This window comes from Ciconia boyciana, chromosome 21, assembly GCF_034638445.1.
Source record: "Ciconia boyciana chromosome 21, ASM3463844v1, whole genome shotgun sequence".
NCBI lineage: Eukaryota > Metazoa > Chordata > Aves > Ciconiiformes > Ciconiidae > Ciconia > Ciconia boyciana.
The window spans coordinates 3449755-3470920 of NC_132954.1; the positions used below are offsets into that span (position 1 = coordinate 3449755).

The 21166-nt window shown below is 64.6% G+C and overlaps 1 protein-coding gene across 4 annotated transcripts; it reads left to right on the plus strand.

The window, feature by feature from the left end:
- The first annotated feature begins 1227 nt into the window (after positions 1-1227).
- On the plus strand, positions 1228-20100 carry ASAP3 (ArfGAP with SH3 domain, ankyrin repeat and PH domain 3). Of its 4 annotated transcripts, XM_072884915.1 has the most exons (26): positions 1228-1514; positions 5451-5523; positions 5909-6054; positions 7805-7879; positions 8191-8240; positions 8480-8606; positions 10835-10920; positions 11703-11778; positions 11905-11991; positions 12290-12399; positions 13339-13408; positions 13911-13998; positions 14419-14467; positions 14559-14746; positions 14869-15002; positions 15454-15548; positions 15857-16037; positions 16243-16328; positions 16476-16591; positions 16704-16771; positions 16885-16992; positions 17117-17360; positions 17450-17738; positions 18266-18410; positions 18603-18725; positions 19007-20100. In XM_072884915.1, the coding sequence occupies exons 1-26, from the start codon at positions 1389-1391 to the stop codon at positions 19079-19081; spliced, it is 3015 nt and encodes a 1004-aa protein (XP_072741016.1). In that variant the 5' UTR covers positions 1228-1388; the 3' UTR covers positions 19082-20100. The 4 variants fall into 4 exon arrangements, 3 of the variants coding, with proteins under 3 accessions (XP_072741016.1, XP_072741017.1, XP_072741018.1); XR_012045958.1 differs by lacking the exon at positions 18266-18410; XM_072884916.1 differs by lacking the exon at positions 7805-7879.
- The last annotated feature ends 1066 nt before the right edge of the window (positions 20101-21166 follow it).

The window sequence follows — 21166 nt, forward strand, 5'->3', positions numbered from 1 at the left end:
CTGTGTCTGCCAGAGCCCTGCCGAGGGAGATGTCCCGGGACCTCAGTGGGTGCTGCCCCCCCCAAATTGGGGTGGGCAGACTGCACCCCAAGACCAAACCGTGGCACCTCTGCTTGCCGGTGCCTGAAGGATTGAATCTTGAAAGTGCAACTGTTCACCCTATGGCCTGCAACGGCTCTTCCCGTGTCCCTGTCCCCCCCAGCGCCCCAGTAACACGGGATTAGAGCAGGGCTTGGACCAGCTCTGTCTGGTTGGGCACAAACCTGAGTTTTACTGAGCCCCGCTCCAGGCTCAGTAAAGGGGACGGGGGGTCTGTCACCCCCCGATCTACCCTGGGTGAGGGGTGCTTGGTGCGGGGGGCAGGAGCAAGGGGTGTGGGGGCATCTGCAAAGCAACCTTGCACCCATGTCGTCCTCTCTCATGGCAAACCAGCCCCGCAGAGCACGGCTGAGGCTTTTTGTCCCCTTCTTGCCACCAGCCCCATCCTCATGGCGGGACGTGCTCAGCGTGTGCCCGGCCTCGGTGCCTGCCCGCGGGGTGTCCGGGCTCCCCCATCCTCCGGGAAGAGCAAATAACCAGGGAACGGGGCACCAAAATCCAGCTCCTGGGACCTGCGAGGGCCGGGACGAGGCGAGGGGACGGGTGGCTGCAGAGGTCCCCTCCGCTGGGACGATGAACCCCCTGGGAAGGGCCGAGGGCTCCGGAATCGCTCCCTGCCCTAAGAGGGATTGCCCCCTCTGGGTCCGAGGAAGGGCAGGGTGGGGGCGGCCTCCAGTTAAACCAGTGCTCTGGGGGCACTGGGTTTAATCCCAAGCCACCCCTGCGCTACTTCTGTGCCCAAGCTGGGCTTGGGGTGAGACCTCGCTCCCGGCCTCCCCTGCTCCCCTCCATCTCCCATCGTGCCGGGGTGGAAGGGTGCTGCTCTTTCTCCCGGTGCGTTGTCACCCATCTCTGGGTGCTCGCCAGCCCGTCCCTGGGCGAGGTGGGTGCTGGGGTGCCGGGGCGATGCCGGGGGTGCGGATCCAGCGAGACCCCGGGGTTTTCCCTTCCTCTCGCCGCCGCACCCCGCGACCCACCCCCCCCCCCAAGCTCCCAGTGTCCGGGGTGGGGGTCACGGGGGAGGGGGGCGGGGGGAGTGGAGGTTTCGGGGAGGGGGCACCGGAGCGTTTCGCCTTTAACGGGCGGGCGGGCGGGGCCGCCCACGTGACGGCGGCGGGGAGGGAGCGAGCGAGCGGGCGGGCGGAGGGAGAAACTCCCCGGCGCGGCGGTCCCGGTGCTGGGCATGGGGTGCTGAGCCGGGCCTCTCCGGCACCCCCGGGGCGCTCCGCAGGGGAGCTCCCGGTGCGCTCCCGGTGCGCTCCCGGTGCGCTCCCGGCGCCGCCCGCACCATGCCCGAGCAGCTCAGCGTGGCCGAGTTCCTGGCCGTGACCGGCGAGGACCTCAGCTCCCCGGCCGCCGCCGCCTTCGCCTCCAAGATGCAGAAGTGCCGGGGGGCGGTGGGGGCTCTGGAGGAGGTGAGCGGGGCTGGGGGGGGTCGGGCTGCGCTCCCCGCCGGGGAACACCCCCTCGCACCCCGTGCCGGGGCAGCTCCTGGCACCCATAGGTGCCGGTTCAGCACCCAGTGCCCGCCCTGGGGGGCACCTCCCTTCCTTGGGCTGCTATTTCTTGGGGTCCCCCCTTCGCCCCGAGCCCCCCGGGAGGAGGCCCGCACGGCCTGGCTTGCCCTGCCAGTCACCCTAAGCGGGCGCTTTGGGACCCTGGGGTCAGGGTGGCCCTTTGCATCCTCCCAGCAGCCCCGGCGTGCGCTTTTTTGGGGTCAAGGCTTGCAGAAATGGGCAAAACTCTCCTTTAAAGGTTTTGTCTCTAGGTGCCACCCGGGGCCAGGGCGTCCCCCCGGGGCCGGGCAGAGCATCAGCCCCACGGCTCCGGCCACTATCGAGCTCCTACGCTGGAGCCAGCCCTGATGCGCTGCGGTGTCCCTGGGGGGGTCCCCCCACGATTAAAGCCAGGGCAGTGTTTTTAGCCTCCCCCTGAAATCCCCGGCAGCATTTGCGGGGAGGGCGGAGGTGGCGGGGTGCCTTCGTCCCCCTTCTCCCGCCTGGAATAAAGGCGGTTTCCAGCTGGTCCCGTGGCTTTTGCCAACTCCTCTTAGCGAAGGAATGGCTTTGAAGGAGAGCCAGGGCTGGCGGGGAGCGTGGGGCCCCAGGTGCTGGGGCTGCCGGGATCCCCGGGCAAGCGGGACGGGCGTCCCCGGGCTGGAAATCTGGGGACGCACTGTGGAGCATCTTGGTCCCCACCAGCACATGCTGGCCGCGGCCGTGGATCTTCCTCTCAGCCGGGAAGCGGGAGGCAGCTCCAGCCAGGAGGAAGCAGCAGGAATTTAGTTTGGCTGCTCAGAGAGGCTGCGGTGAAGGGGGACGGGGATGGGGGGAGACGCGTCCCTCAGGAATGGCGGGGGTCTCTGCGGGGTTTGCTTAGTAAAGCTCCAGCGAGCATGGCTGAGAGCTGGGAGTTGTGACTGCCGTCGTGCGTGCCATGGGGGGCACGGGGCTGAGCCCCCTCATCCCACCGGAGGCTGCGGAGAACCCCCGTGGGGGCTGAACCGCTGCCAGGCCTTCAGCATCCCCGTGCTCCAGCGCGAGGGGAAGAGGGAAATCCAACCAAACAAGCCCCAGCCCCACGCCGCCCTCTGAGCCCTGATGGGGTGATAGCGTCAGGCGAGGGAAATAAACAGCAGCAGCTTTGGGGGGGGCTGGGGAGCAGGAGAGACTCTCTGCGACCAAACCGAGTGTTGGGCTTCCCCGTTACCACCCCAGATCCCGGCCGGTGGCTTGGCGAGCAGGAGGGAGCGAGGGTTCCCGGCCTTGCTGCTGGGTGGGAAGGGGTGACCATGTCCCACCGGGTCCCCAAGACGGGGCACTGCTGCCTTTGAGGCATGGCCGCATGCACCCATCTGGGAGCTGATCCCAAATCGGGGGGACAGGAGCGACACGGGTGAGCGGGGCAAGGGCCAGAGGCTGGTGCTCGCCATCGAGGAAACATACTGGTGTTGGCTGGAGCTGTTCCGTGCCTCAGTTTCCCTCCTGGGATTAAAGAGGGCTCTCCCCTCCCAGGGGGCTCATGTGACTTCAGCGTCCTTGGGGCTGCTGCAGAGGCAGAACCCGAGGTCTCTGGAGTGGGCTGGAAGGTCGGATCCAGCCCTTGGTGGTTGGGGCTGGGTGCTGTGTGCATGTCACACGGGACCGGGCACCTCCGGGCTGGTGCGTTCCATGGCAGAGTTGGCAGCCGGGCTCCCAGCCCACCCCGTCACCGTGTAAATAATATCGTGTCCCTGCCACGTGCTGCCCTTTGCACCCAGGGCAGCGCCACATCCTGCTCCCGGCCCGGCAGCGCTGCCACCGCAGCCCCTGGTACCCACGGCGGCTCCTTCGCCGGGCGGCACGAGCCGGCGGTGGGGGGGAGGCAGAAGAATGGCCCCCATTGAGCATCCTGCCGGCGCTGGGCGGGGGGTGGCGGTGGCTGCTCGGGGCCCCCAGGCTGCGAGCCCGGGTGGCCGCAGTGCAGGTGCGGATCTGTCTCTTCCTCCATCCCCACGGGGAATCCCTCGTGCTCCCGTCCCCGCTGCGCCCATGTCCTCAGCTTCCCCCGACCGGGACCCCTCATCAGGGGTGATGGGTGCTGCGGGGGGCTCCAGACATCGCTGCCCCCCCGCTCCAGAGGGCTGTCCCCGTGCAGCCAAGGCCCGTGTCCCCGGCAGCTGGCCCGGTACATCGGGGATGCCAGCAATGCCCACAGCCGGGGCAGCACTGTGGAGTGGTTTCCTCTGCATTTATCACCCCGGTGCTTGGCTCTGCTTGCCCCATCTCCACCGACTGGCTTGTGGACACCTTCCCAAAAGCCCCCGTGACTGTCCCCAGGTTGTCCGCGGTCCCTGTGTTCACCCTCCTGCAGCTGTGAGCTGGGACCGGGGTGGGCTGCCCCGTCCTGGGCACTCGGAGCAGCTTCTTCCCCCACTTGCGCGGTGATGCGTCTCATGCTGCCTCAGTTTCCCCTTCCCGAGGCTACGCCAGGTTTGTGAGCCTGGGGAATCCAAGTGTCCAGCCCTGGCATCCCCGCCCTGGGGCAGGGGATGCCTCTGCCCCAGCCTGTGGCTCCAGAGAGCCTGGGGCACCCAGATTTGGTGCAGGGAGGGTGCATGGGGGGCTTTGGGGCACCCCAACACCCTCCACATTGTAGATGCATTGCAAGACCCCTCTGGGCGGGGGGTTTGGTTCCTGCCTCGGCCCCGGTCCCCTCCCAGCCGGCTCATCTTGGCCAAAGTTTGTCCGCAGCATCTCGTCCAACGAGGAGAGCGGCGCCGAAGGCAGGCTGACCCCGCTGTCAGGAAATCGGCCTTGACATCAGCCCGAAAACCTTCGGCGAGAGCCGAGCGAGAGAGAGAGAGCCTCTTTATTGTAATTCCTCCGCGGTTTCATCCCTCACCCTTCTTGCTGTTCACGCCCTCTAAATATTTCCAGCCTGTTATCATGCCTCTGGTACCTGCAGCCAAGCCGCCCTTAACCCTTTCCTGATGGCTGGGGCTGGCATGTGTTCGGCTACGATGCTCTGTGGGCCGCGCTGCATTGGGTTGGTGTTGGGGTTGAGTTTGCCCTGATGCTTGGAGGGGGCAAATGGGGGCTGCCCGGGTAGGGAGGGATGAAGCGAGAACGGGGGGACCAGGCTGGGGATGGGGACCGCTCTGAGCAAGCGCAGGATGTGGCCGGCGGGGGCTGCGGGGAGGTCGGTGGTGCTGGGGGCCATGGCCAGGACCCTGCACGAGCTGGGGGGGGGGGCGTGCGGAAAGCTGCGTCCCCGGTTGCGGGATTTATGTGATTGAGGTCCCTGTCAGGCATTGGTGGGAGGTGGGTCCCGTTTTTGGCTCTGCCGTGGACCCCTGCGGGGAGCTGGGCACCCTCGCAGGTCTCTGCCACCGCGCCTGGCCCCGAGCTGTGGGGACGCATGCTGGGGTGGTGGGGATGGGCTGGTGTACTCGTGCTACGTGATGCTTCATCCCCTCCTTGGTTGAAACAGCCCCCGCGAGAGCCAGGGAGGCATTTTCCATGGTTGCTGGAAGCTGCTCGGATCCAAAGAGGCTCTGGGTGTGCTGGCCGAGCCTCTCACCCCCTGCTACCCTCTTGCTCGAACCCGCCTCTCCGGGGGCAGCCAAAGCCCTGCCTGGTAGCAAAAGCCACGGGGACCGCAGGCCTGGCAGGGGACCGGCTGGATGCTGTGGCTCCGGCGTCCCTGGGATGCCTCCGGCTCCTCTCCCAGCCCCGGGAGCTTGGCCGCTGCCCCGCACATCTGCATGGCAGAGCAGCCGCCTTTCCAAGGGCCAGCTGGGCCGGGGGGAGCGGCGGCCGTGCTTGGCAGGGTTAACGAGCTCGGTTTGTTTTCTTTCTTTGCTTTCGCAGAGCCTGGATGGGGACCAAGCCGTACTCCAGAGGATCAGGAAATATGTGAAAGCCATTCACGTCTCCGGGCTCAGTGAGTTGTGCTTCGAGAGCTGATGGGCATCCCTGGGCCACCAGGCCGGTGGGGTCTGTGACGGTGCCATCCTCCACCAACGCTCGTCACATCTGTCCATGGGGTGATGCAGCCGGACAGTTGGGTGGCCGTGGGTGCTGGCCAACCAGCCAGCCTGGCAACATGATAAGGTGCCCAAAACTGGCTTAAAAAGGGAAATCAAGAACCGTAGGGAGGTTGTTTAGGGCACACCGCTGCTGTCCTGCAGCAGGATCAGCCCAGCTCTGCTACGGAGGGATGGGGAGATGGGTGATGGGTGCTGGTGGGACCTCATGATGTGGCCATCTCCCAGGGACGGGGTGCTGCAGGGCCACCCCACGTCCCTCACCGGTGTCTCCCCACGCAGCCCACGTGGAGAACGAGGAGCAGTACAGTGAAGCCCTGGAGAACTTCGGCAACAACCACCTCTCCCAGAACAACCACGAGCTCTCCACCGGCTTCCTCAACCTGGCCGTCTTCACCCGTGAGGTCACCGCGCTCTTCAAGAACCTGGTGAGCCACCCCGCGTTCCCCCGGCACGCTGCCCTGACTGGGGGGAAGCTTTTACCACCCGGGGGGGATCATTGGGTTCACGGCGTCTCCGGTGCAACCTCAGGCTGTTCTCTGCATCTATTGCCAAGCCAGGGAAAATCTCCAGGATCCATCTGGATTTGGAAAAACCACTCGGTGCAGCCACCCGTCCTCGCAATTTAGCTGCCCTCCACCGCAGCCGGCAATCCCCAGCGCCCATCCCAGGCTCGGGGACACGCTCCTGGTGCTCCCAGACCATCCGATACCCCCGTTGCTGGATTTACAGCTCATACCCAGCTCCGCCGGGGACGCCGACGCTGGGATTCAATGGGCGGTTGGGGCTGCTATTTTCTTTTTTCCCTTTCTTTCTATTTTTTTAATTTTTTTTTTTTTTCACATCAATTGCATCTCTGATCTCGCTTGCCAAGAAGTAAATCAAAGCCACGCCGAGCCGCGCAGCGGGGCCTTGGGGAGCCGCACCGCGCGGGAAGCGGGCGGGCAGGCAGAGGCGGCTGCGAGCTGAGCCGGCAGCACCTTCCCCACCACGGGAATGGCTCCGGTGGAGAACTCAGTTCCCGGGGGGAGCTGGGTCCCTGCACGCCCAGCAAAGCCCTGGCGGTCCCCTGCCGCTGGTCCCCTCTCCGATCCCTTTCGACCCCCCCAAAGGGTGTTTTTGGCCCCGGCTCTGCTTAAGGAGGAGACTTATTTCTGCTGCCCTTCCCCCAGCAAGAATCTCAGATTTCGGCGTCTTCCTCTCCCAGTTACCCCAGTCCGGGCCTCCCCACTCCTCCCCTTCCCCGCTGTCCCAGCCCGGCCGGACCCCCGTGCTCCGGGGGGCTCTACGGGAACCATCCTGGCAGAGGAGTTGTACCGGTTCCCGGGTAGGGCAGCGCTGGTCCCCCGCCTCTCGCCCCATGTGCTGCCAGCGTAGGAACAGCCACTGCCACTGTCGTGTTCCCCCTGCTCTCCCCGGAGCAGGGTTATGTGCTGGGACCCTCAGCTGCGTCTGAAAAGCCAGGCTTCCCCTCCTGGAGTCCCCCCGGAGCTGTCAGAAGGGGGGTGCCCTGTCCCCCCTCCTTCGGGGCTGGTCCCGTGCCCTAGAGCTGGGTTTCTCCGGGCACCAAAACCCTTGGGAGCCTTTAAAAGAAATCTGGGTGCAGTGGGGAGGTCCCGCGTGGGTGCTGGAGCTGCTCTAACAGTGCTGAAATGGGGTGCTGCCCCACGGGGCGCACGGAGGCGTGCCAGGACCGGAGCGGGCTCCCCCGTCCCCACCACGGACCCCTGCACGGTGCTGGTGGGGACGGCGGTGGCCGTGTTGCTGTCCCCAGACCCCAGGAAAGGGGGACGTTTTGGGAAGCCCCTTTGACATTGGGGCGGACTCTTTGCATCACGGGGCCATGGAGGGGCGGGTGGGATCAGCGGGTGCCGTGGGGGGACGGGGACAGGGACGGGGTGGCGATGGGGGGAACAGCTTTGGTTTTGGCAGCCGTGACGGTGATGTGGTTTGTGGGAAGGGCCCCGCGTCAGACATCTTGCAGCCAGCTCTGACAAGCCCCAGCCTGCCCTGTGCCTGGATCCAGCCCGCTTCCAGCCTCTTTAACCCTTCACAGGGCAGCGATGGAGCTGGGGAGGGGGGAAAACCCCAGCGCTGGGAAGGAACTGGGGCTCTGGCTCCTCGACCTGCCCTGAGGTGGGGACCCCCATGGGGTAACCCCATCTCTACCCTTTGCAGGTGCAAAACCTGAATAACATCATCTCCTTCCCCCTGGACAGCCTGCTGAAGGGGCAGCTGAAGGACGGCCGCCTGGTGAGTCCCCTCCAGCACTGTCCCCGCGGCTGTGAGGCTGCAGGTCACCCATTTGGGGACATACTGCAGCAAGACCCCCGTTAGGGGCTCAGCTTGTGCGCATGGCCGGGAGAAGGAAGGAGCAAATGTCCGAGGCTGGAAGGCAGCAGTGAGGGCTGGAAGGGACTGGAGCAAGGGGTGAAGACCCAGTGGGGATGTCCCTTGTCCCCAGGGAGCAGAGCAGGGCACAGCATCCGCGGGATGCTGCTTTGGTGCCACCGGGTCTTTCGCCTTCCCTGACAGCTGCCCTCCCCTCTCTCCTTTTGCCGCAGGACGCCAAGAAGCAGATCGAAAAGGCCTGGAAGGATTACGAGACCAAAGTGTAAGGAACCCGCTGCCTCTGGCAAAATCCGCCTAATCCCGCTCCGCACAAAGGTGTTTTTGTCCCAGGGCTGCAGCCAGGCACTGATCGGTGCCGGTTTGCTCTCGGTGGGCTCCGGTCCAGTCTTTCCCAGTTAGAGGGGCTGGAGATGTTGCTCCTGATCCCATCCCCACCATAGCCCGCCCCATGGGACACCCCTCGAAGCAGGGCTGTCCCCAACCCACCGTCCCATCCCACAGGGGGAAAATGGAGAAGGAGAAGGAGCGAGCCCGCTTGGCGGGGGTCATCCAGGCCGAGCCGTCTGCGGCGGAGGTGGCCGAGGACATGCAGAAGGAGCGGCGGCTCTTCCAGCTCCACATGTGTGAGGTAGGGGCTGTGCCGGTGCGGGGACGGGGACCCTTCAGCCCCGGGGGGGACACCGGAGGACCGCTCTGCTCAGAGTTGCGTGTGGATGTCAGAGCCTGTCCCCGTCCCCACCACCAAAGCAGCCCTGCGTTGGTGCAGTGCAGGACCCTCGGCTGTCCCCGTCCCATAGGGTCCCTGCGTGGTCCTGGCTCAGGCACCCCCCCATCCCCAACGTGGGGTCCCTGCGGGATGCGGCTTCAAATGGCACCTGTGGGTTGCCCTGCAGCGAGGCGCCCGGGGCTTGCACCCACATCCTCCCAGCCCCGCTCCTACCCCTCTTCTGTAAAGCCAGAGGCTGGCATTTGGGGCAAAAAGTGAGCTTTTTGGATAACATCCCTGAGGTTGGCTTTGCGGTTTGCCCTGTTCTCAGAACTGCTCTTGGTTTTGGTCGGGGGGGCTCACAAGTGGCCCCAGATCCCCGACGGTCCTGGGGGTCCGTGCTCAGGAGGTGAGATGGGAATAGGTGAAGGAGGGAGACCCGATGCCAGACCCCCCAGCGAGGAGGGGACCCAGGTGTCCTAGCTCCAGACATCCCAGCAGCCCCATAAACCTCTGGAGAGTGACACAGAGCGGGGGACAAGTCCCCAGTGGGTCGTCCCAGGGGTCTCCCGCATCCCCGAGAGCCAGGCAGCAGCACTGGAGCCCCATGCAGCCCCATGCCTTCCCCGGCAAAGGACAGGGGCTGCGGGAAGGAGGCTGCACCCACCGCAGCAGGGCCGGGGCTGGGCACGGGGCCGGGGAGCTGGGACCCGGCCAGATGAGTCACTGCCTTGAATAGCACCACTGTGAAATAAATAACGGCACATGGAAACGGGGGAGCTGCAGCCCGGCCGGGGAGGGGCCGCTGCCGGCAACCCTGCGAAGAGCGGCTGCGTGCGAGCGGGCGCCCGTGCGTGTGTGTGCCAGCGTGCACGAGAGCGGCGGCTTTCCCAGGGAGCCTGCCTGGAGATGGAAGGGGCAGCTCTTCCAGGGGGCTGGCCAGGGCTGGGATGCGCGTTGCGTGTAGGTTTACAGGTGAATGGTATTTGCTGCTTCCTGGGGTGGGGGCACGATCCAATTTCACCCCAGGGGTGATGTGCGGGGCGGTTGCATCTCCCCATCGTGGGCCGTCTCGCATCGCCAGGGGCCGCGGGGTGGATGGATGTAGCTGTACCCGGACCCAGGCGGTGCTGGGAGCATCCCTTTGCTGGTGGGTCTCAGCCGGCGCTGGCTGGGACTCTCCCCTGCCACCGTCACCCCGGGGCATGGGTGGCAGGGCAGGGAGGTCCTGCGGGAGCCGGGCACACGTGCTCTTTTCCAGCTGGGACTTTGTTCAGGGAGCGCAGTCGATGCCGGGCACCCCAGAGCTGCGGGTTGGATGCCACGTTGTCTTTGCATCTCCAGCTCGCACGGAGCAATTTAACACCCTCCCCAGTCCAGGTGGCCCCGCGCTGGGCAGGGGTGCCCAGAGTGCCCGGGGCACCGGGGGGCTCCATCCCAGGGGCTCTATCCCACTGTGGTGCTTCCCCACCGTGGAAAGCCCCCAGAGCTCAGGGCTGCCTTCCCCTCCCCTCGCCTCCCACTTGAAACCATCCTCCAGCAGCTGCGCCGGCCTGGAGAGGAGCTCGCAGGGGAAATCTCTTCCCCCCCCTTATTCTGCTCGGGGTGAGCAAGGCTCCGGCTCTTTTCTGCCTGCAGCTGATGGATGGGTTTGATGTATCAAGCTGAAATCCCCCGTCCTGCGGGACACCTCCACGAGGACTGCAGACCTCCAGGGCCGGTGTGCCGCAGGCGCTCGCTGCTTGAAATCTGATTTTTTGGGAGCAAAGGGGTCATGTCTTAAAAAACATTTGGGCTATTTTTTTTTTTTTCTCTTCGCGAGCTGCCTTGCGTTTTGGTTATTTATTAACTCCAGAAGTAATGAGCAGCGGGAGAAGCATGCTTGGCTGGAAACCCCGGGGGCCTGCCTCGGTCCTTGAACTTTTCAGGGCTTGGAGGATTTCCAGAGCCAGGTTTTCTGAGGGTGGTCCCCAGCGAGCTGCTTTCAAATCCAACATCGTGACTCGGCTTCTTGAAACCCAGCCAGCATTTTAACCATCCCCGCACGGGGAAGGGAAGCGAGGGCTGGGCAGGCTCTTGCTCTTTCCTCTGGGGTATTTTCAGCCGGTCCTCGTCTCCATCACCTAACCGGGTGTCTTCTCCTCCTCCAGTACCTGCTGAAAGCCAGCGAGTCTCAGATGAAGCAGGGACCAGATTTCCTGCAGAGCCTCATCAAGTTTTTCCACGCTCAGCACAAGTAGGTCCTGCCTGGGTCGGGGAGGCTCATCCCTGGGGTCAGTCATCACCCCTGGGAGATGGGTCTGGGAGCACGTTCTCCCATCCCAGCTCCATAAGGCTGTTGGTGAAGGAGTTGGGCAGAGCCCATCGCTCTCCGGTTGCATCCGGGGAGTTGAAACGTGCTTTGTTGGCTTGAGGAGCTGTAAACGTGTCTGTGGGGGCTGGGGGAAAGGGGTTGGCTCGGGATGTATCCGATGATTTGGTTTCTGGATAGATTTCCAGGGATGAGTTCAGCCGAGCAGCTCCGCCACTAGCCGTGGGGCTCATAACGAGGGTGTTTGGAGCAAGGATTAACAATCCCTCACCTTTCCCGTCACTCCATGAGGCTGGAGTAGCAGCGTGTGGGTGTCGTGTCATCTCCTCCAGCTCTCGAGTGGGGAAACTGAAGCAGGGAGGGGGCAGTCGCATTGGCCAAGAACGTGACCTTGACTGGGGCTGTGACGCAGAGACCCCCAGGATCTGGCTTCCAGCAGGGCTGGTCCCCAAAGAGATGAGCTTGCATCGAACAAGAGGCCAATCCTGCATCCCAAACACCCCAAATATTTGGGGTATCCAGACCCCATGGGCTGGGCTTGGCCTTTGGTGGCGTCTCTCCAGGTGCCAGTAGCAGGGGAACCATAAAGCAAGAGCAGCTTCCCAGGGGGGTTGCTATGGTCTCCTGCCATGTTTTCTCTAAAAAAACCTCTTTTTTTTCCTCCATCCTCCCCATCTGCATCTTAATCACATTAAATAAATGCCCAGTTTCTTCCAAGACGGCTGGAAGGCTGCCCAGAACCTCTACCCCTTCATTGAGAAGCTCGCTGTGTCCCTCCATGCGGTAAGTCCCCCAGCCTGCCATCCAACGTTGCTTGGACGTGTCCCCTGAGATGCCACCTGCCCTGTGCCAGCCCCTGAGAACACCCGCATTCAGCGCAGCAGTGAGGGCAGCTGCCTCCCTTTCCAGCTCCACCAAGCGCAAGAGGAGGAGGTGAAGCAGCTCATGCAGACCCGTGATTCCCTCCGCAGCATCCTGCAGCTGGAGAGCAAGGAGGTGAGACCCCGGGATGGGCAGGGAGAGCTGGGAAGGAGGGTCAGGAGGGTGCTCGTGCTAAGGAGGGATGAGTGCCCTGGGGTTAGCTTGGGGACGGGGAGCTGGGGACCAAAGGGGACATCGATGGGAGCAGAGCAGGAGACCTGGGAGATGCTCAGAAGCTGGGAGGGGGTGGGGGTCTCTGGCATCCCAATGGGCACTGCACCCACATAAGGACGAGGTCACCTGGGGGCAGCAGCCACCTCTGCACCTCTCACTTTGCTTTTTAAATGCTTTTTTTTTCCCCCGGTGAGCTCAGGAAAACCTGAGCAGGAAGAACTCTGGCAGCGGTTACAGCATCCACCAGCACCAAGGGAACAAGCAGTATGGGACGGAGAAGTCGGGGTTTCTGTACAAGAAGAGCGATGGGTGAGGATGAGTGTTATTTGCCCAGAGAGCTCCCGGCTCCATCCCAGTGTTGCTGTGGGCTGGGAGAGCACCAGAGCACCCATGAGCACCTCATGGGAGGCCCCAGAGCTGGGACATCCTGAGGTGGAAGTGTTTGGGTGAGGTTTTTGGTCATTGTTAGATGGGTCTTCGGGTGCAGTTGGTCCCATCTGGTCTTAAGCATCCATCAATGCTTGGAGAATGGGATTTTTCCCCAGGCTGGAGGAGACCTGAGAGCTGGTGGTCAGGGGTTGGTGGGTCTCCAACTACAGCTGGGGAAGGAGGAGGTTGGAGGTGGTGCAGGGGACCTTCCCCTGCGATGGTTTGGTGTCATCGGCCCATTTCTTATGTGAAGGCCCCCAGTAGGCTCTGATGCCCAGGGTGCTTCTCCTGTGATGCTCTCCTGGGTGGCTGGCTGGGCACAGCGGCTGGTGCTGTGTGGGTGTAGTGTCCTTGGATGTGGGTCTCCAGGAACAGCCGCCCAGCGCCAAGTTCACTGTGCAGAGCTGTGAGCTGTGCGGCCGACGGGAGAGGAAGAAATTCCTTGTTTCTTGGGCGTGGAGGGAGAAAGGATCCTGGTGGGATCATCTAGGGTGAAAAATAAAATCCTCAGAGCCCCAGAGAGGAGGTCTTCACCTTCTCAGTGGACCTCTGGGTGATGGGCACCAGGTTTTGAGTGGGTGATTATGTGCTTTGCTGAGCTGGGGCTACCAGACCTGTGATGCTGTTGGCCAGCACGGCCCGTGGCCAGCCCACTCAGTGGGATGTTTTGTGCTCTGTGAGTTACAGGAAGCACAACCCCACATCCAGAAACCCATCAGGCCTCTGCCAGGGGCTGCCGTGGGTGGTCTGGGAGGCGGATGGATGTGGGTGATCAGGGCTGTGCAACATGTCCTCATTCCTCCTCTTCCTCCTCCTCAGGATCCGCAAAGTGTGGCAGAAGAGGAAGTGCGGCGTGAAGTACGGCTGTCTGACCATCTCCCACAGCACGGTGAGGAGCAGCGGGGGGCTGCAGCCCTTACCCTTGAGGTCACCCTTTGAGTGTTGGTGTCCGTTGGATTTCAGGTTTCGTTTTGCCCAAACTGGTCACAAATTTGCCTGGCTTAAAATTTAGTACAAGCTGGGACTGGACGTACTAAATGGAGTCCCCCATGTTTGAGAGGTGTCAATGGGAGGGGACGGTGGGTTTGGCTGGGCCAGCGAGTTGGGCGTTGATGTTCCAGACAAGGCCAAAGGGGCCGGGGTGGTTTGGGAGTGGGGTGCTGCCCCCTGGCGGTGGAGGCTGAGAACTGCAGCGGGGACACAGGACGCGGCTCGGGGACGTCTCCGAGCCTTGTTGTCCTACGAAGGGTCAGAGAGGGTCCGGCTCACCTGGTTATCCCCAGAGGGACTGTCTGGGGAGGGTGGTTGTCCCGTCGGAAGAACGCGCTTGGCGATGCCCATCCCACCCCTTCCCTGTCCTTTAACCTCCCTCTTGTCCTCACACCCCGCAGATCAACCGTCCCCCCGTCAAGCTGAACCTCCTCACCTGCCAAGTGCGGCCCCACGCCGAGGAGAAGAAATGCTTTGACCTGGTGACACGTGAGTGCCCGGAGCGGGATGCCGAGGCTGGGGTGGGTGTGTTGGAGCCGGAGGCGTCTGAGCTGCGAACGGGAACTCCCTTTTTGGAGGAGACCATCCCGAGCAGGTTTTCCCAGCAGCCGGCTGGCCCTCCGCCAGCCCTGCCACGGCACCTAGGCACCCTTTGCCCTTTTAATCTGGCTCTGGGCGTCTCCCTGGCTGCCTTTACGGAGGAAGGACCGACCTCCCCAAGGAGATCTAGCAAGCTCAAGACAAAAAGAGGTCTCGACAGGGCTTGGGTGATGGATGAGTGGCGTGCAGTGATTTTTTTAAATTTTATTTCAAAGCAGCCCCTTTGGTGTAGTTTCAGCCCCTTCCTGCGGTCTTGGGCATCCCTGAATCCCCTCACTCACCTTCTCCCCCCTCTCCCCATCCCTGCAGACAACAGGACGTATCACTTCCAAGCGGAGGATGAGCAGGAGTGTGTTGTGTAAGTGCCGCAGCCCGTCCGCGCTCCTTGCGGTGCTGGACCCTGCTCCTCCTCCTCCTCCTCCTCCTGACTGGGTCTCCCCCCTGCCCAGGTGGGTCTCGGTGCTGCAGAACAGCAAGGACGAAGCCCTGAGTAACGCCTTCAAGGGCGAGCCCAACGGCAGCGGCGCGGCAGCGGGCGGCGGGCCGGACGGCGGCGTGCAGGAGCTCACCAAGCTGGTCATCAGCGAGGTGAAGAACATGCCGGGAAACAAGCAGTGTTGTGACTGCGGGGCACCAGGTGGGTCGCGGCTTGGTGTGTGTGTCCCCCCTCCCGCGGGTGCGGGTTGGGTACCCGGGGGGGGTTGCGGCATCCCGCGGGGCTGGATGGTGATGCTGAGCCCCGTGCTTCTCCGCCCGCAGACCCCACATGGCTCTCCACCAACCTGGGCATCCTGACGTGCATCGAGTGCTCCGGCATCCATCGGGAGCTGGGCGTGCATTACTCCCGCATCCAGTCCCTCACCCTGGACGTCCTCAGCACCTCCGAGCTGCTGGTAAGCTGCTCCCCGAGCCCGGAGATCTTGCAGCCACCGGGCATCACCCTCTGCGGCTCCCAAACCTCCTGGGATGCAGAGCTCATCCCTCCTCCTCCATCCCATCTATGCCCAGTTTGCTCCAGTGCTTGCAAACGTGCCTCAGTTTCCCCAGCGGCAGTTTGCAGCCCCCAGCACGGTGGTCTGGGCGAGCGGGGGGGCTCCGCAAAGCCGCTTGCTAAAGGTGGGGGGATGCTGGCAGCCCCCTAGGATTTGCTCCCTTTTAAAACAGACTTCCCCTGCCATGAAAGAGCATCATCCCCGGGGGAGATGCTGCTCTGGGAAGGTCCTGGGTGGATCCAGTGGATTCCTTCCCCCTGCCTCCGGGATGGGGATGGGGATGGGGATCTGCCTGGGGCAGGGCAAGCGTGGCCAGGAGGGCTCGTCTCCCCGCGTCCCTCTCTCGCCACAGCTGGCCGTCAGCGTTGGGAACACCCGCTTCAACGAGATCATGGAGGCCACGCTGCCCGCGCAGGACTGCCCCAAGCCCTCGGCTGGCAGCGATATGTGAGTCAGCCACTGGCCAGGGGGCTCGGGGTGGGCTGGGAGGAGGAGGAGGAGTGCACGGTGCGTGGTCTGTCCTTGTCCTCGTGCTGCTGCCTATCGGCTCTGAGACAACCCGGGGATGGGAGATTTGGGTATCCTGGTGACATCGCCAGGATTTTGGTGGGGAGCTGCACATTTTTGGAGGTTTCCCCCCAATCCCGAGGCTTCAGGAGGAGGCAGGAGCCCAGGGTGCCTCTGGCTGTGGCAGGGATGGGCAAGGTCTGGTCTCCGTGCCCGTCCGAGCCGATGCCACGCCGCCCTTCCCGCAGGGCTGCCCGCAAGGAGTACATCGTGGCCAAGTACATGGAGCGACGCTACGTGCAGAAAAGCGGCCGTGACGACCCCCACCGCCTCTGGGAAGCCATTCGTGCCCGCGACCTCCTGGCCCTGCTCCAGGCCTTCGCCGAGGGGCACGATCTGGCCAAGCCCCTGGCCAGCCCCGAGGGCCAGGTGAGCCCTGCACCTCCGTGGCCACCGCGCTCGCTCTGCTTGGCAGCGTAAATGGATTTTCCCCCTCTGGGTGCCCACACTCAGGGTTTTCCCGGCCTTTTGGAGGAGATGAAGCATCCTTGGGTCCAGCTCTCCTCTCCCCTCCATCTCACGGGAGATGAGCATCCTCAGGTTTAGCTGTCCTCTCCCCTCCATCTCGTGGCAGGACCTGGGCGAGCTGGCGCTGCACATGGCCGTGCGCCATGCCGACAGATCATCCCTTCCTCTGGTGGACTTCATCATCCAGAACGGGTGCGTCCCCGGGTGCTCGCGATGTCCCCTGCCAGCTCCCCTGCCTGCTCCCCTGCCTGCTCCCCCACGGGAGGGGCGTGCACGAGCGCGGGGACGGATGCTCGTCTGCTCTTGAGCCTTGACTTTCTGGCTGGTGGCTTTGCACAGGGGGACGCTGGACCGGGTGACGCAGGACGGGAACACGGCTTTGCACTACGGTGCGCTCTACAACCAGCCCAACTGCCTCAAGCTGCTCCTGAAGGGCAAAGCCACCTTCGCGACGGGTACGGGGCTGGGAAGGGGGGCTTTGGGGGGGCCCTTTGCTTGGAGGGTCTCCAGTGGGAGCGGAGCAGCAAGGCTGTAACCTGGATCCGGCCCCTTTCGTCCCTCGGGCAGTGAACGCAGCGGGCGAGACGGCTTTGGACGTGGCCAGGAGGCTCAAGCACGTCGAGTGTGAAGAGCTGGTAGGTGGGACGGGGGAGATGCTCGGGCTGGGGGCGGGCTGGCATGGAAGCAGGGGGCTCCTGGGACCTGTCCCCCCCTTCCTGAGACCCCTCTGACCTGCCCCGTCCGGCAGCTGGAGCAGGCGCAGGCAGGGAAGCTCTCCCTGCAGATCCACGTCGACTACGACTGGGAGCCCCCCCAGGAGTTCCCCTACGACAGCGAGGACGAGCTGGAGGAGAAGGTACCCGCCAGACGGTGCAGGGGGACACCCCACGTCCCCGGCGAGGGGGCTGGGGGGGTGCAGCCCCTGGGGGGGGGGGGCTGGCAGTGGCAGGGCAGCCCTGGAGCCAGGCGTCTGCCCGCAGGTGAGCCCCCTCCAGCGCTCCTTCAAGGGCACGTCGCCGCTGGCTGCCAGCCCCCCGCCCGCCTGCCCCCAGACCCGCTGGAGCTGCATGGGGATGGACATCACCAACAAGACCTACGAGAGCATCCTGGTGCCCTCGCGCCCTGCACCCCGCCGGGCCCACAGCGAGGAGATCCCCCCGCCGCTGCCCCTCAAAAACCCCACGCGGGGCGGCTGCCGCCCCAAACCCGGCCACAGCCCTACCGGTGAGTCGGGGGGGGGGGGTGACCCACGGTGGGGCTGTCCCTTCACCCCGACATCAGGATTATTGTCCTTATCGCGTGTGTCCCCCCAGAGCGCCCCGAGCTGCCCCGGCAGGCATCGGAGCCGCACTTCCCCGGGCCGGTGGAGGCTCCGGCACCGCGCAGCCTCCCCTCCACCGGCAGCGTGGGTGCCCTGGACGGCACTGCCAGCCCCCCGGCCCCCGGCACCCGCAGCCCCACCGAGAGCCGGCGGGCAGCGTACTGGGAGACCCGCTCAGAGACGGAGAGCAGCAGCAGCCGGCGGGGGCCGGAGCTGAGCCCCCCACCCGGGCAGCCCCCGCCAGGCAGCACGGCCCCCGACATCCCCCCCGTCAAGTTCGGGTAGGGACACGCAACCCCCCCACCCCAGCCTGGGGGTGCACTGGGTGTGGGGGGATCATTGCATGGTGCTGGCAGGTTGGCTTCAACCCCTGCTGGGTCCCCCCCAGGCATGGGGAACCCCAAATTGTCCCTGGGGGTCATGGAGCAAAGGGGTCCCCACCCTGACCTGGAGTCCCCAATGCTGGTTGTGGGGCACAGGAGGGGACAAGGGCAATCACAGGGGTGCTGGGTTGTCCCTGGAGAAAGTGACACAGATTATTTAGGGGTGACACCAAGACCAGGACCCCCTGCAAGTTACCAAGTGTATTTTTTTCCCTCTTTTTGGAAATTGTGGTGGGATGGGCTTGTTTGAGGGAGGATGGGTGCTAGGGCCCTTCTCCATCAGCAGCCAGGGGGCTGTGGGTGGGACCCCGGGTCCCTTGGGTCCCCATGGGGAAGCCCTGACCCCACTGAGACCTCGCGGGAAGGGGGACGGGGGGAAGGCACCAGCAGAGAGGGGGTGACGCTGTCCCCGCTGTCCCCGGCAGCTCAGAGAGCACCCGCTCGTACCGGCGCATCAGCGGCATGGTGGGCAAAGCGGGGTCAGCCGTGTCCCCCCAGAGCCCCAGTGGCCCTGAGGACCCTGCGCTGAGCAAGGTGCCCCCCGTGCCCATGCCCAGGAGATTTGCTCCGGTAGGTGCCACGACTCAGGGGGGTCTCAGAGAGGGGCTGCGATGGGGGGGGGGTCACCCTCTGCATCCCCAAGCATGCCAGCTCCCCTTATCCTGGGGTGGCAGATGGAGGGATCAGGGGTGTCACATCCCTGCACCCGCCTTGGGGGTGGCCTTGGGGAAGTCTGTCACCCCCTCTCCCACCCCTTTGCAGGCCAAGGGGAGGCAGAAGCGGGTGAAGGCGGTGGCCGACTGCAAGGGGGACAAAGCGCGGGAGCTGACCTTCTCCAAGGGAGAGGTGATCGTGGTGACGCGGGAGGAGGACGAGCAGAGCTGGGTGAGTGTCAGCGTGGCACGGACAGGTGCTGGGGTCCCAAGCCTTGTCCCTTCCCCCTGCCAGTCCCCTTCTGGAGGAGGCTGGGTGTTCACGGGGGGCATGGATGGGTGCCCCCCGCCCCATCTGTGCATGGAGGAGGGCTGGGGAGGCTCCCACTGACATGTCACACAGCTTTACCTCTCTAAATCCCTCTGGGAATTGGGGTATCAGCCCCAAAAGCTTTCCCCTGCCCGAGATGGGACTCCCATGCCCCCCTGACCTCCCCCCCTCTGCACCCCCAGGTTGGCTTCATTGAGGGTGATGGCTCCCGCACTGGTGTCTTCCCAGCCAGCTTCGTCCACCTCTTGCAAGACTGACTGGGTGGCGGGGGCCCCTTTTGTCCCTGTCCCTTCAGCCAGGACCCAAGGCAGCTCCCCACCGGCCGGCAAGGGCTCAGGCACAGCCCCAGCCCCAGGGGCTCGGCAGAACTGGGCCACGAGGGACGTGTGCCCCGGACTGTGGCATGGGACCATCCAGCCCGGCTGGACGCTGCCCTCCGAGGGGGCTTGGAGACCCCCGCATTGGGAAGACCGTCCATGGATGGCGGCTGCAGGGAGCTGAGGGGCTGCCGCCCGCCCTGTGGGTAGGGCAGAGAACGGACAAGCTCACTGCAGTGGTGGGCTGAGGTTTCTGTGTTGGCCCCTGGTGTCCCCTGTTCCCACTGCTCCCCCATCCCACCCGTGCGCTCTGCCCATCCCCGGGGCTTTCTTCTCCCCTGTCTGCAAGGCCTCGGGGATGGGGGTCTGTGCTTGGTGCCCCCCACCCTCCTCCGCTGGGGGGCCGTGGACCTCCCCCCACCCCGGCCTGGGGGAAGCGGGGCTGGGGAGCAGCCCTGTACCCCCCACTTTCTCCTCTACCCCAGCTGTGAAGCATTTGGGATGGGCAGGGAAGAAGAAAGGGCTTAGTGCCCTCGTCTGGGGGGGCTGGAGGGTCTCTGACCCCATCCTGCCCCCCCCGCCCCCCCCCCAGGCTCTGGGAGCTGCCTGGGCTGGTGGGGCTTGGGGATGCTTCAAAGCCTCCCCAAAACTGCTAGCGAAATGCCGTTCCCGGATGTAGGGAGGGTTCAGGTGGTCCCGCAGAGCCCCTGCCCCATGTCCCCTGCCTGGGGTGGGTGCTGGATCACCGCCCCAGCCCCGGGGGTCTCTTTGAGGGGATTTTGCAGCTTTTTCTGGGACCAATGTCCTCCCGTGCCGGTGTCCCTCGGGAGCCACCTGCCTCCATACCCCCCCAATTTACCCTCTCCCCCTTCTCATTTGTGCGTCAAATTGTTTCATCTCAAAAAATGGTCTTTTTTTTTTTTTTTAATGTTTTCTGTCTCTGGTTTCTAATAAAGCCGTCGGTTTTGTAAGCACCTGGGTGCATGTCGGGGGGCTGCAGCCCCTGCCCCGAGGCTGGCACTCCCCACCCCGGGTGATGCTGGTGGGGGTCTCCATGACCTGCCAGTGCCCATCGGGGACGTGACCCTGGGCTTTGGGGGTGTCGTGGGGGGGAGCGCTGCTTTGGGGGGGGGCACCAGGTTGGGTTTTGGGCAGCCAAGCTGCCATCGAGCCCTGGCTTTCCTGTGCTCCCCGGCGTTGCATTCACCCATCCCGTGCCACGTGGGGCTGGGCTGGGGCACGGGCATCTTCCCTGCGTGCCGGGATGGATCCAGCCTGGCACAGAGCGCGGTGCTCGCCCTACGGCTGTTGGGTGGTGGAGCAGGGACAAGTGGGGGTGGCACGCTTGCCGTCACCCACCCCTCCCAACCCCTTGAGCCACTCGAGCCTGGGGGCTGCATCCCCGCCGTGGTGCCCCCCGCTGCTGCCCATCCTGCCGGTGCTTGGGGGGCTCCTGGCACCCACCGCGGGCTGGCAGGCCGTGCACCGGCTGCTCGGTAGAGCAAATGCCGGTGCAGCCTTAGCGCCTGCCGGGCTTAAAAGGCCACGGGAGGTGTTGGGGTGTCATTTGTCATCGCAGCTTGTTCCCCCAGGGAACTCGCTGCTGCAGGACACCGGCTTTGGGAAGAGCAACCCCTGCGCCTGCAGAGCTCGCACCGCGCTGCATCGCGCCCGGGCCTCTTGGGAATCCCTGCCTGAGCCATCCTGGTGGCAAAGCCACCTCCCAGGCCCTCTCCCTGCCAACACCGGGCTCCAGCCCCATGGCAGGCAGCCCCTCGGCCCCCCGGGCTCCCCTCCGGTGGGGACGGGCGTGCGTCCCGGTGCACCCCGCCACGCGCCTCCCCCCAGCTCCGGCAGTCGTGGCCCTGCCCGGCGCGCTTGGCTATATTTAGCCCTCCCCCGTGCTATTTCGCCTGCCTGGCAGGAGTTTATAACTGGCCGGGACAGCCCCACCTCCTTTCTGCTTTCTCTCCCTTCCCTTCCCTTTCTTTTCCCCTTTTTTTCCTCCCCTCTCTGCTCCTTTCT